Source organism: Chaetodon auriga, chromosome 6 (genome assembly GCF_051107435.1).
Source record: "Chaetodon auriga isolate fChaAug3 chromosome 6, fChaAug3.hap1, whole genome shotgun sequence".
NCBI classification, from domain to species: Eukaryota; Metazoa; Chordata; class Actinopteri; order Chaetodontiformes; family Chaetodontidae; genus Chaetodon; species Chaetodon auriga.
Genome location: NC_135079.1, coordinates 2,027,547 through 2,040,037, shown reverse-complemented (window position 1 = coordinate 2,040,037; position 12,491 = coordinate 2,027,547). Strand labels below are relative to the sequence as shown.

The 12,491-nt window shown below is 47.0% G+C and overlaps 1 protein-coding gene across 8 annotated transcripts in view; it reads left to right on the top strand.

The window, feature by feature from the left end:
• cadps2 (Ca++-dependent secretion activator 2) overlaps positions 1-12,491 on the top strand; it is a 145,294-nt gene that overhangs the window by 21,894 nt on the left and 110,909 nt on the right. For all 8 annotated transcript variants that reach the window (XM_076732778.1, XM_076732774.1, XM_076732777.1 and 5 more), the window contains exon 2: positions 9,268-9,381. In XM_076732778.1, coding sequence (XP_076588893.1) covers positions 9,268-9,381 — 114 coding nt within the window. The remainder of the gene's footprint in view (positions 1-9,267; positions 9,382-12,491) is intronic.

Sequence of the window (12,491 nt, the reverse complement as noted above, 5' to 3'; positions counted from 1 at the left end):
GAGCTGAGATGAGTGAAGAGCTGCCGTCAGAGGAGAAACATGGAGGCACCGCAGTGATCCCTTGACCCTCCCTCTGAAGTCTCTTACAGACATTAAGGTCGCCCTCAGGATGGATCATCGCTGTGATCTCTGTTCATCTGTGCTATGCTCCTGTTAGCTTTTAGCCCGAAGCGCTGCCTTGCAGAGCCGACGGCACGGCCGGAGGCTTTGAGACTTGTTGCCTGCGTGTTCAAACTTCTGCAATTTACATTAGAAACAGCGTTCTGATGAGTGACAGATGAGGCAAAAGGAAAGTGAGTTTATCCCACAGTGGAATATTTCCCATCAGTTAAACACCTGTGGGACATTTGTCAGGTGTTGCTGTTGCTTCCCTCCATCGATAAACTCTTCACGCTCTCGTTTTGCCGCTCATGTCGTCCGTCGGCTCGTTACCTGGACAGGTTGAGCTGTTGCACAAAGACTCTGACAGTTTGTCTGACTTCTGGGACGTTTAGGAAGGAGTTCGGTGATTCCTGACAGTTTGAAATAAGAGAAGCGGCCGAGGATCGATTCCTCACACCTCCATGAGGTGAAATCTGATTTTGAGTGGTGGTGGTGTCTGAGCCCTTGTCTACAGGAAATGAGGCATCGAGCAATAAATCCTGAGAAGAAAAGCCGTGATGATGAATTACCCTGCAAGGGGAGAGCAGGTGATGGTGCAGACGGACCAGACAGACACAGGAGGCCTGATGCGATGCTGGAAATAATACAGGATTGTAAAAGTCAGCGTGCACCTGATGAGATTTGCAAGATACAAAAGTTTGCTGCTGTTCGATATCTGAGGATGAAATCAGTTTGAAGTTTTTCTCTCTTTTCCCTCAGCAGGTAGATTTGGAGGAAATTAGTGACTGATTGTGCACCAGAGTGAAAAGAGTGATTACATTTGAACTAAAACAGTTTAATTAAAACCTGACTTTAGCTTTGGCATCAGCGCTTCTTCTTTATAATTGATTTAAATATCAATCCCATGTCCAAAGAGAAATACCCACAGGGCCGTTAGATTTAAAATCAGGTGACATAGAAGGTCAATAAGAAACTTTTATCATTGATGTAAAGATGGTGGATCAGTGGAGCGTCGGCCCTCGTGCTTCACTGTACGTGTGGTGTGTTTTAGTTCGTTCCTTCATGCTACAGCACGCCGTCGTAGTCTAGGCGTCAGTGCTCCTTCTGCTTTTTAGCAACACTTGACAGTCCTGCACAGAACCCTGATCCCAGCCCCATCAAACACCTGACACCTGATGAACCTGAACCCTGAGCTGATCGCCCAGGATCACCCTGGATCTCACCGTCGCTCTCTGCAGCAGGTTCAACATGTGGTGGACTGACTGAAGCTCACTTGTTGAGTTGTTGTCTGTGAGCTGCGGCCTGTTCAGGGCTCAGACTGTCGCAACTTCACTCGTATAAAATCAGTATTTCTGAAAGGAAAATCTCGCCCAGAATGAACTCTGAGCTGCAGGTTTCTGGGCAATGTGCCGACTAGATGATAAGATCTCTTCAGACCGGTCAGCGCTTTTACGCATGTTTCTGTGATGATGTGCTCGTGTCCGCCACAGAAGATTTATGACCCCGTGCACCACATGTCCAGCGTTCAGGTCTGTGTTTGGACAGTTTGTCCTCAGGGTCGAGGGAGTCCAGTGGAAAGAAGCAGTTCTCTGGAGGTAAACCTGACAAATCCTCCATGAGCGTCCATAGAAAGCTTCAGAGAGGTCAGAGCCGCCCATAGACCGCTGTCATGGCACAAGACGTCTCCATCAGGTATGTTTAAACCCTGAAGACCAGCGAGACCCTGGAAACTCCGTCCAGGATGTGAGGGACACGCAGTCGGTCAGCAGCAGTCAGCTGCTGGTGTGTTTGTGAAGGGAGGAAGTGTTTGTCTTTGGGGAGTGATCACTCTCACTCTGCTCAGACGGGCTGGTATCTGCGTACAGGAGATAAGACGGAGAGGAGGTTTGAAACATAACTGAGAGCAGTGAGAACAGTTTGATGCTCAGGAATGTGGAAAATTACATTTAGAGTTTAGAAAATGGATTTAATGGAGGGAGAAAAAGGTCCAGGCAGAAAAAGGTCCATGGCTGTTGACTGCGTGGTAACAGGAACAGGTTGTATTACAGACCTGAAGTCAGCTCAGTTTGAACAAAGACATGTAACACAGCGTTGGTGTCGCTGACTCAAAGATAACATTGTTAAATTACCTTCATGTCTTTACTCTTTATTTGGATCCGCCGGCTTCAGCAGAGACGTTTCTGACTTTGACTCACGCTCCCCGGATGGCAGCAGCTGGATTTTTAAGCTCTTTCTTCTTCTCTGCGCTCTCGCCGGCTGGTTTTATGCACTCTGAAGCAGCAGGTGCTGCTCAGGTGTTGCACTCTTGATTACTGCTGATTGAACATCAGCCTCGCACCAGTTTGAACTCTGCAAACTTTGAGCTTTGCAAACACACCTTTGTGATCAGATTCATTTTTTTTAATCAAATCATCTTTTCTGTTTCATTCAAATGATCTGAGCTTCTCTGTAATCTTTCAATTGTCCCTCTGGGGTTCACGTACCCCTCCTCATCCTCAGGAGTCACTAACCTGCTCATCAGTTTTCTGCTCCCCAGAGGAGGAACCCTAACCATCGTGGAGACCCCCTGACTTCTTCTCAGACCGAGAAATGTAAATATCACCTTCCTGCTCCGCGGACCCTTGACCCCCGTCACCCCCTCAGGTGTCGCCTCAGCTCATTAATGTCCACTTTAAATATTGTTCGTAGTTGATTTCATGATGCTCTTTAACTCTGTGTGTGTGTGTGTGTGTGTGTGTGTGTGTGTGTGTGTGTGTGTGTGTGATGCTGATTGGCAGCAGCTGCATCAGTGGTGCTGACACTCGGTGTGTGCTGCAAGGATCGTTGCCATGACGATTAGGGGAGCTGTCACACTGCTACCATGCAGCCCAATCAGGGTGTGTGTGTGTGTGTGTGTGTGTGTGTGTGTGTGTGTGTGAGACAGATAATTAGACAGGAAGCGGCTGTAAACGTGCAGGAATTTGGGATTTTTCTTCCAGCGTCCAGATGACTCCTGTTCTGTTTCATCAATGAATGGATTGATCAATTGGCAGAAGATGAATGTGCATGGATTTTGATGATTGATTGATCAGTTTAAGCTTTTCAGATGTGATGATTTGATGCTTTTCTCACTCATGAATGATAGTAAGCTGATCATCTTTGTGACTGGGCTGCTGGTTAAATGAAAAAGACATTTAAACATGTTCCCGTTGGGCTGTTTGAAGCTCTAACAGGCATTTTTCTGACATTTTGTAGATGAAGGAATAATGAAAATAAGCGTGAGTGGGCCCTGTTAAACACTCGCCCTGCTCTGCGACACCTGAGGCTGATGAAACTGTTTCCAATCAGGAGTAATGATGTCACAAACCTGCAGCCCTGAGCACAAAACCTCCTGTTTCTGTTCCTGGAAGCACGGCGTGTTGGAGATGCAAGGTTTTCACCTGACACATACGGGTGCTAGGCGATGGATGGCCTTTAGTGTGTGTGTGTGTGTGGTGTGTGTGTGTGTGTGCGAGTGCTGTTCATGGACACACACACTCCCGAATGACTGTGAGGGACATAAATTTCTCCTCCTGTCACTTCTGCTGTGCACAAACTATTTCAGTCTGAAGCAAACGTCTCTGAGAGCAAGAAAACAATCAGTCAATTTGTGGAAACAGTGTGATGGTTCAGTGCTCTGTGTGTGTGTGTGTGTGTGTGTGCGTGTGTGTGTGTGTGTGCGTGTGTGTTGCCTGGAGGCTGCAGGGAGCTGCAGTGTTACCTGTGTGTTAGTGGCCAGTGTGAAGATGGAGAAATAATAACCGCCTCGCAGCGCTGCCTGACTGTAAGGAGCCTCGCTGACAGCGCTGTGGTCCGAAGCTGATTCTGGTGTCTCATGAGGAGATGATGATGATGATGATGATGATGATGATGATGATGATGATGATGGTTTAATGAAGTGCAGAATCACCTGCAGGGATTAAATACGCCAAGAGTTTAATCCTCCAATTGATTCCAGATCAGTTTCCAGTTCAGTAAATAGAAAACGGGTCACGGTTTCAGGCTCTCTGCTCCTCTGAAATGCATTATGAGACATAGCCGTTAAGCTAAGTGGAAGCTAACTTCTTCTTCTATGACACTAATTAATGCACTGACGGACCTGCTGGACGTTCTGTTGTTACAATGATCTGCACCAGAGAGACGCCGTCGCTGCAGGTCTGTTTATATCAGGCAGGTTATTGTCTTGGTCAGAGTCTGCTGAAGTGTGTGTGTGTGTGTGTGTGTGTGTGTGTGTGTGTGTGTGTGTGTGTGTGTCAGGGTGTCAGGTGGCTTCCCTCATTTGTTGCTGCTGGTTGTGCTCACTCCGCTCACTCCTCTCCATGAGTTGAGTGTGCGCCCTCTGCCCTCGTCCACCTTTTCTGCTCCGTCATAACGAGGAGAAACTATTGATTTATTGGCTAAAATCAAGCGTTGATGATGAGAAAGACTTGTGTCTGTCGTCCCCTCCCTGGCTGGCTGTGGCTGCCTTGCTCATGGGCTGCAGGCAGAGAGCAGCTGAGCCGGTAAATACCTGCAGAACCGCAGAGGATCCGGGCAGGTGTGTCCTCAGTAAAGCAGCAGGCATGGAAATACAGTGTAATCACCTGCATGTACCCAGGCTCTGAGATGATTACCTGTACTGTGTGTGTGTGTGTGTGTGTGTGTGTGTGTGTGTGTGTGTGTGTGTCCGTGTCACACACGCTGCGTTTACAGACCCACTCTGCCCTCCGTCCAGTAAGCGGAGACGTTTGACAGATATGTCTTGCTCTCGCCTGGTTGCTGTTTTCTCACCAGAGCTGCATCCTAACAGCTGGAGGAGCCACCGGGGAGGAAGAGGAATGGACACACACACACACACACACACACACACACACACACACACACACACCATTCTCTGTATTTATTGATCCGCCATCCGGAGGTCCATGCTGTTGCCCAAATAAGCTGTTAACTCTCCTTGATAACCCATCATGTCCTCTGTGGAGAGGAAGGAACTCAAATTAAAGCCTTCAAGCGTAAACAAACTCTACAGCGCGCTGCATAAGCACACACACACACACACACACACACACCTTCTTAAAGCTCGTCTTCTCCTCTCATGGATCTCCCAGCAGCAGGTCGGGCGCTCGACCGTCGCAGCTGGAAACCCAGATTCTGCCTTTTAAAGCTAAACTCAAGAACTAGAGTTAAGTTAGACGAAGTTTTTGTTACGTTTTTTTTTTATTTTCATGAGTGACTTTCCCTCTGATTGGCTGTCTGCTCATCTCAGGTCATATCAAGAGGCATCACTGGCGTCTCTTCAGTGCTGTTCGATGAACTTTGCGTCCTTCCGGTTTCGTCCTTCGTCGTTTAAATCCACCTTCGTTCGGTCTCCTGTGGATCGCCATGTTCACACGCCGCCGACTCCTGTGGCTTTTTTCCAATTTTCCCCGATTTGCTGCTGTAGCAGGTGAAAAACGGCAGATGTTTTCAGAGAGCTGTGGGGGTGCAGAGGCAGAGATGATGATGATGATGATGATGGTGATGGTGATGATGGCGCATTGGCCTGCTTATCAGCACGGTCAGCCGCAGCGGCTCATGGAGGCCGTGAAGCTGCGCTGAAACCTCAGTTCGTACTCCAACTCAGTCAGACCTGAACACAGACAGATTTTTAGATTCTGTCTACGAGGATGTGACGTCCATCACAGATAAACGTCCATAAAACAGCTTCGAAATAAGACAAAACGAGCGTATAACTTCTTCAGCGTCAGAGTCGTCAGTGATTCTGCTGGTTTTCCTCCGTCTTTGGACTAAAATGCCGTTTAGCTTCAGTCAGCTGACATGTTTTAGTTTTTGTCATGATTAAGACACGAGCAAAGAATCGTCAGTCATCACTTTCACTGTGACGAGTGTTTCTCAGCGTCTTCCTCTTTGAACAGACACAAATCTGACTGGCTGATGGAACAGAAGCATCACAGTCAGCCCGAACAAAGGCAGAAGGCTTCCTGTTGACTCATCCAGATACAGAGCTCAGAGAAATGGAAAGCCAGCAGCAGCTGATCCTCCCGGCGCTCCACGGACATGTTCAGGTGTTGGCCTGCCGACCTCGGAGCGTCTGCTCAGCGGGGAGGTTTTCCAGGAAAGTCCGGCACGCGGCGCGACACCTCCACCTCCACCTGGACGTGCTTCGCACCTCGTCTGCTCATGAACCCTCCTGGGATAAATCAGTTTCCTGAACAAAGGGCAGGAGAAGAGGAGGCACGAGAATCCAAGAGAAACCTGTCGGGCGGCTCCCTCGTTTCATGCGTTCGTACGAGGAAGCCATTACTGCTGCGGTCACCTGGAACAGGACGGCGTGAAGAGAGAGACGGGCCTTCAGGACGGGCGAGGGCTTGTAGTTCTATTCAGAGGAAGAAAGCACAATTTGTTCTTGTGTGTCGTCTCTGAAAAGGTGCAAGAGACTGAATCACGGCTACAGATTGGTTTTGAAAGAGGAAGTCGCAGCCTGAGGTTCACTGTGGAATATTTCTGCAGTCTGAGCAGAAAGTGTGAAGGACCAAGGACAGCCAGTCCCTAAAACACTTTCCCAAGTCCCTCCTTTTGTTATGAACCGAGTTTTATTGAGACATGCTGTTGTAATGCTTTAAACGCCTCCACAGCAGGATAGAAAAGATCCTTTTCTATTTTACAAACGACAGGAAGCTGCGTCTTATTTTGACACGGCGTCCCGTCACAGCTCAGTTTGCCGTTGGTCGTCTTAAATCACAGGATCTTTTGTCGTCTGTGTGGCCTCAAAACTCGACATGCACAACGTCCTTGAGTGCAGCGTCACAGTGCAGTATTGTGCAATGCAACAGGAAGTTGTTGAAGATGTGTTGAAGAGTCTAAATATGATTACTTTAGCGACACAAACCGATCCAGCGCTGATCTCTAAATCCCCTCGTTTGACGTCTTCTCCGTCTCTCGTCTCTGCTGTGGTGAACCAGCTTGTTAAATAACATCTACAAACAGGCTCTGACTGGCTTCATCTGTGGGGATAAATGTGTGTTTTCAGCCCGAATATGTCCTCGGATAAATTGCTGCTGCGCCACCCGTCACTCCGGCACCGGCAGGACTTTCTTTATCTATAATGAAGCGGGTCTCACATTGTCACCCCGTGAGATGAAGGTGAGCCACTTTGAACGTGAACGGTCACAACCCGCCGCTTTTCATGAATCCGCCCTCGTCCTCCTCCTCTCCTGTGGACGAAGGCGGCTCGGTTTAGACACAGAAAAGGCGAGGAAGCCCACACAGAAAGCTGTCGGCAGGAGATAAGTCGCTGCTCACTGTGTCGCTGCAAAATGCGACTTTGACTTCCAGGACGTGTTTGTCGCTGGCAGGGTTGCAACAAGCGGGAGAATAATGGTTTAATTTCCCCCCGACGCCGCCGTCCTCCTGCCGCCTCATACATATGCAGCTTATGAGCTTCGGCTTCTTGTGTCGCTCATGAAAACTTAAAATTCTCATACGACACAGTATGTCATCCGTGGTTCACCGGGCGCAAATCACCACGACCGATGACATTTATGGGAGTGATTGTTTTCTCGGGCCTGGCTGCTGTGCTCGGCTGAGAGTCGGCCTCCTGAAAGCCTCATCGTCGGAGGATGTTTATTCACCGAACTCCATACCTGAATGTAGATGACAGACGAGGAGGCGAGCGGGTCGGTGAGCGCAGAGCTTCGGCTCACAGTTATTTTTGGCATCATTAGATTTTTGCAGTTTAAAGTCTGATTAATTGTTAAATTGTCAGACAAACATTGAAAAACACCAATCACAGCTTCCTGAAGCCCAAATCTCTTGTTTTCTAATCAGCATGCAGACGTTGTGCATGTGTAAAGCGACTGAGCCACATGGTCTAATTGAAATGTTTTTATAGTGTAGAACATCAGTAAAGATTTGTTCTGTAATCACATCCTGAGCTCCGTTTAAAAAAAACATCTGAAAGGGAGAAATGTGTGTTTTATCTATTTTGGTGATGAAAGAAGTGAGCAGAACCTTTTCTGCTGGTGGGAATCTTCCAGAACTCAATGATTAGATTCTGATTCCTGCTACAAAACCAGATCCTTGATTGAATAAATAGAAACTGCTGCGTTATTTTCAGGCTTTTGTGCCGCTGAAATGCAGTAAGACACATAAGCGGTCATGATGAAGCTCACTTTGAGACCGGACTAAACAAAGACGAGTGTGAGGATGCAGCAGAGTGTGAAGCCGTTGTTATCCAACACGCCGTCGTGTGCAGGTCCACGTACCTCAGCAGTCTCTGGGTGATGGGGTGCAGAGTGTCCTCAGAAAACCTCTGTTTCTCCCTGCAGTGCTGACTGTTACGTCCTTAGATCCAAAATGTGTCCCACAGCGGTCATGAGCGCACAGTCATTCGTAACGTATCAGCACTTCAGACCCTTCAGATTTCAGTCCTGGTTGATTTGGCTGCACGTTGGTGGATTCTGAGGGAAACCAGTTTGTAACCTGGCTGAGAAGGTGGAGGTGTGCAGCCTGCAGCTCCTCCTCCTTCTTCTTCCATCACTTCCTGCAGTGTTTCAACCTGATCCACTGTCAGAAAAACGTGTTGTTTACTGGCGTCCGGTGACTCCTTCATAATAAAAGTCAACTCGTGCGGTGCCTTTAATGTGAAGCTGCATCTGTAGGAAATGTTTGTTTTGCATTAGCAGTAATTTAGTACAGCAGTTTGTATGAATATTGCAGTACTTTAATCAGCGGGCCGTGAACCGTGTCGCCCCATTCGCTGATTGTGACTTAACGTTTATTGAAATGAAACTTGTCCTCAGACATGAAGCCAGCGGCTGCCTGAAGGGGGATTAATTCAATTTGAGATGAGCTTAAAGCTGACGTCACGACTTTGGATTGCAGTGGAGTAACATGAAGGCAGTTTGTGGTTAATGAGCTACGATGGAGAATCTCCATCAGCCTCACGGAGACTCGTCCGTCCTCCTCTGTTGTTTGTGGTGAACTCTGAATGAAAGACATTTGTTAGATGCTGTGTCTCGGTCTAACCTGGTGCTTTTGTTCTGTTTCTCGTCCGTCCTGCCTTCCTGTCATCTCCTGCTCTTCTTCTCTGTCTCTTTTTTAAAACCTCTTCTCGTTTCTCTCTGAACTTCATTTTTCTCCTCCATCATCTCTTCTGTGTCTCAGGTGAACAAGCAGCAGCTGCAGGCGGTGAAGGAACGTTTCCTGGCTTTCCTCAACGGGGAAACTCAGATTGTGGCGGATGAAGCTTTCTGCAACGCTGTGAGGAGCTACTACGAGGCAAGGCCATTTTATCTCTGCACGTTTGCATTAAAACTGTCCCTATGAAGCACCCTTCACAGGCGGCCCTCGCACAGGAAACCAGGGTTCGATTCCCGTGTGAAACCAACAGTCAGTTGATTATTTTAAGGACGTAGTTACTTTAAGACAAAACACGATCTTTTCCAAAACTTCACCAAACTACCAGAGTCACCTGAAATCTTTCTCAGCAAGCTTTACTTTGAAAGTCTGATGCCGGGATCATTTCTGAGAATGGCCAATGATTAACCAGCGTAGTGGCCGATATGAATGACAGCTGGACGTCTTTGTCTGTGTCTGACGTGCTAAACGATCTGCAGCATCTGGGACACGCTGACGAGAAGTCTATCATGTCAGAATAATCTTTAGAGTTTATGGTGCTGTGGGGTCTGACACGATGACGTCACCAACGACAAAAATATCACATGGTCTGATCCTGTCATTACCCAGCGTTGCACAAGTATAAATACTAAGTTGAAAGCACAAACAACCCAACACGTGATGAGGTGGACTGGACCGGTGGATGTCAGTCAAGTGAACTGTTGCATTCTGGGTCATACAGTCTCTCAAAACTATGAAAATAAGACCCAGAACAAGAGAAGAGCAGAGCGGTTCCTCTCTGTCTTTGAGGCGACAGCAGAGCTGCTGAGTCCCTTCCTGTGGTTTCAGGCTGTCCTGTGGTCAGTTCTGGTCTTCCTCTCCGTCCTCCTCCTCCTCCTCTCATGACAGAGTGGTTGTTGAGCTCTTAGGGCACAAAGTGATGAAGTTCATCGCCGGCGTCCGACTGAAACAGATTAGAACATCGATCCAGCTGCTTTCTGCTGTTTGTGAAGGAGTTTTTCTTTCAGTGCCACCGATCTCTCTCCTCAAACTCAGACGTTTTCATTTCCATTGTCTTTGCTCTCAGTGCAGCTTTGCAGTCCCACATCTGTTCCTCTCTGATATCACTGAAAATGCTTCACCTGCGTGAGTCACTCGAGCTCTTTCCATCAGGACTGAACAGGAGTCGACAGAAACACTGATTTCACACAGATTTTATATTCTGTTCACGTTTTCTTTTTGGATTTTTGGGGATTTTTTCCTAAAAATTGTTCAGTGTTTGGATGGAAACCCATCCTGTGACTCCTCCAGAGACGCTGTGACAAACCCTCCCACGTCATCTCGACTTTCCGTCCCCGCTGTTGGAGGAGGACAGCTGTGAGCAGAGATTGCAGTGAATTTCCTCACTCTCGTTTCCATTTTTTGCACTCTTATCTGTTGCTCCTCTGCCTCCATCTCTCCCTCTATCTCCACTCATCTTTGTCTTCCTCTCCTCTGCTGAAGCGCCTATCATCTGCTATGACATCGAGATCTTATCGGCCACTTGCAGCTCGTCTCCTTAATTGCCAGCAATTGTGAGACGAGAGGATCTCGCTGAAGCTCTCAATCACGGCCTTCGTATCGCCGGAAAGGAGCTGACGGGCCGAATGATCAAAGTGAGACGATGCATCGTCTTCAGTGGACAGCATCGTCCTCATGAGATCAGCCACAAACTGTTTGAAATGTCCTCCTGAGAGACGGAGTCGGAGCAGATCACCACCCTGCACACTTATAATGACAACAACAGGGATTTGTGCTGTTTTTCATTCAATATGTGGACTCATGGCAGATGTTCCACATGAGGAAAGAAGGTTGTCACAGCAGAGAAACGCGAGGTGATCTATTTCTGCCTCTGTAGAGGACATCTGAGTGAGCGTCGGAGCAGATACGAACATGCAAGGCTGTTAAAACAAGCACTGCATAAAAACAGCAATATGTCCATTGCAGCTGATCATTAAATTGTCCTCAAATTATCACTGATGGTGTATGTGGAGGTCGCAAATGAGGGATGTCAAAGGAAAAAGGAAATCTGTGTATCTGTCCTGCTGCCACAAACAGCCAATGTGGATTAATCCGCCACTGAAAGTAGTCCCCAAAAAATCCACCATTTCCTCCAGTTTGAGTAGTTTTTTTAATAGTCTTCTGAAATATTTGTGAGCTGTCTTCAATGGGAGTCAATGGGCTTGGAAGTGTCAGACATGGACTAACACATTGTTAGTTTAGGTCTTTTTGTGCGATTTGTTGTCAATAAGAAAAATCTGGAATAACACCAGCTTTAGTCTTTAAAAGTTGAAAGATCAGCAGCTGCAGCAGCGCTTCTTTACACTCAAAGACTTCATGTCAAACCCTCCATTTAGCCTCCGCAAGCAGCCAGATTTGATTTGGTTTGGAGCTTGTAAGATGATCAGCACTGCCAGGTTTCGGGCTCTGATTTACCCTGAGGCGCGACACAGTAAATACATACATTAATCGTATTGAGGCTGAGTGATGTGGCAGAAAAAGGATCTTCTCTAAATGTGCAGATGATCTGGAGTCACGCAGACCTTCCACAGTAATCTACAAATCAGGATTAAACGTAGCCTGCGGACATCATGACTGGAGGAATTTGCAGCACAGACGAGACTTTACCTTCGACAGTGATGTGGGTGAAATCTTATATTCTGGGATGTGTGATTTAAGATTAAATTAAGCATATGTATGTTGACACAGTGCATTTCCTGGAAGCTCCTGGAAGAATAAGAAACTGTTTTTGAGAAAATAAACAAATGGAATTTTCTTACATAGAAATCTAATACTAACATAAAGTGCTCAATACTTATAATATGTACTTGTACTTGGACAAACAATACTCATAGAGATGTAAAGCAAAATCTTGAAAATGCTGTGACCTGGAGATGACGACAATAAATATGAGTTAGTGTCTGCCATTTAAATTACGCCGAATGAGAAACTAGAAACAGCTGTGTTCACATGTGAAGCTTTCACACTGAGATTTGAGGCCCATAGGATAAATGAATATTCACTGTCATTGTGGGAAATAGTGAAATGATGCAGCTGACAGTCCACTGATGGATAGCTGACTGGAGTGGGAGTGCAGTCACAGCATGGCAGCATCAGTGAACATCACTGTCGTCTTTACTAAATCTTACGTATTGGTTATTTATAGACAACAAACGATCAACCTTAAGTCCCTAATTCAGGTCATCATCTTTAACATATCACTGCTTCAGTGA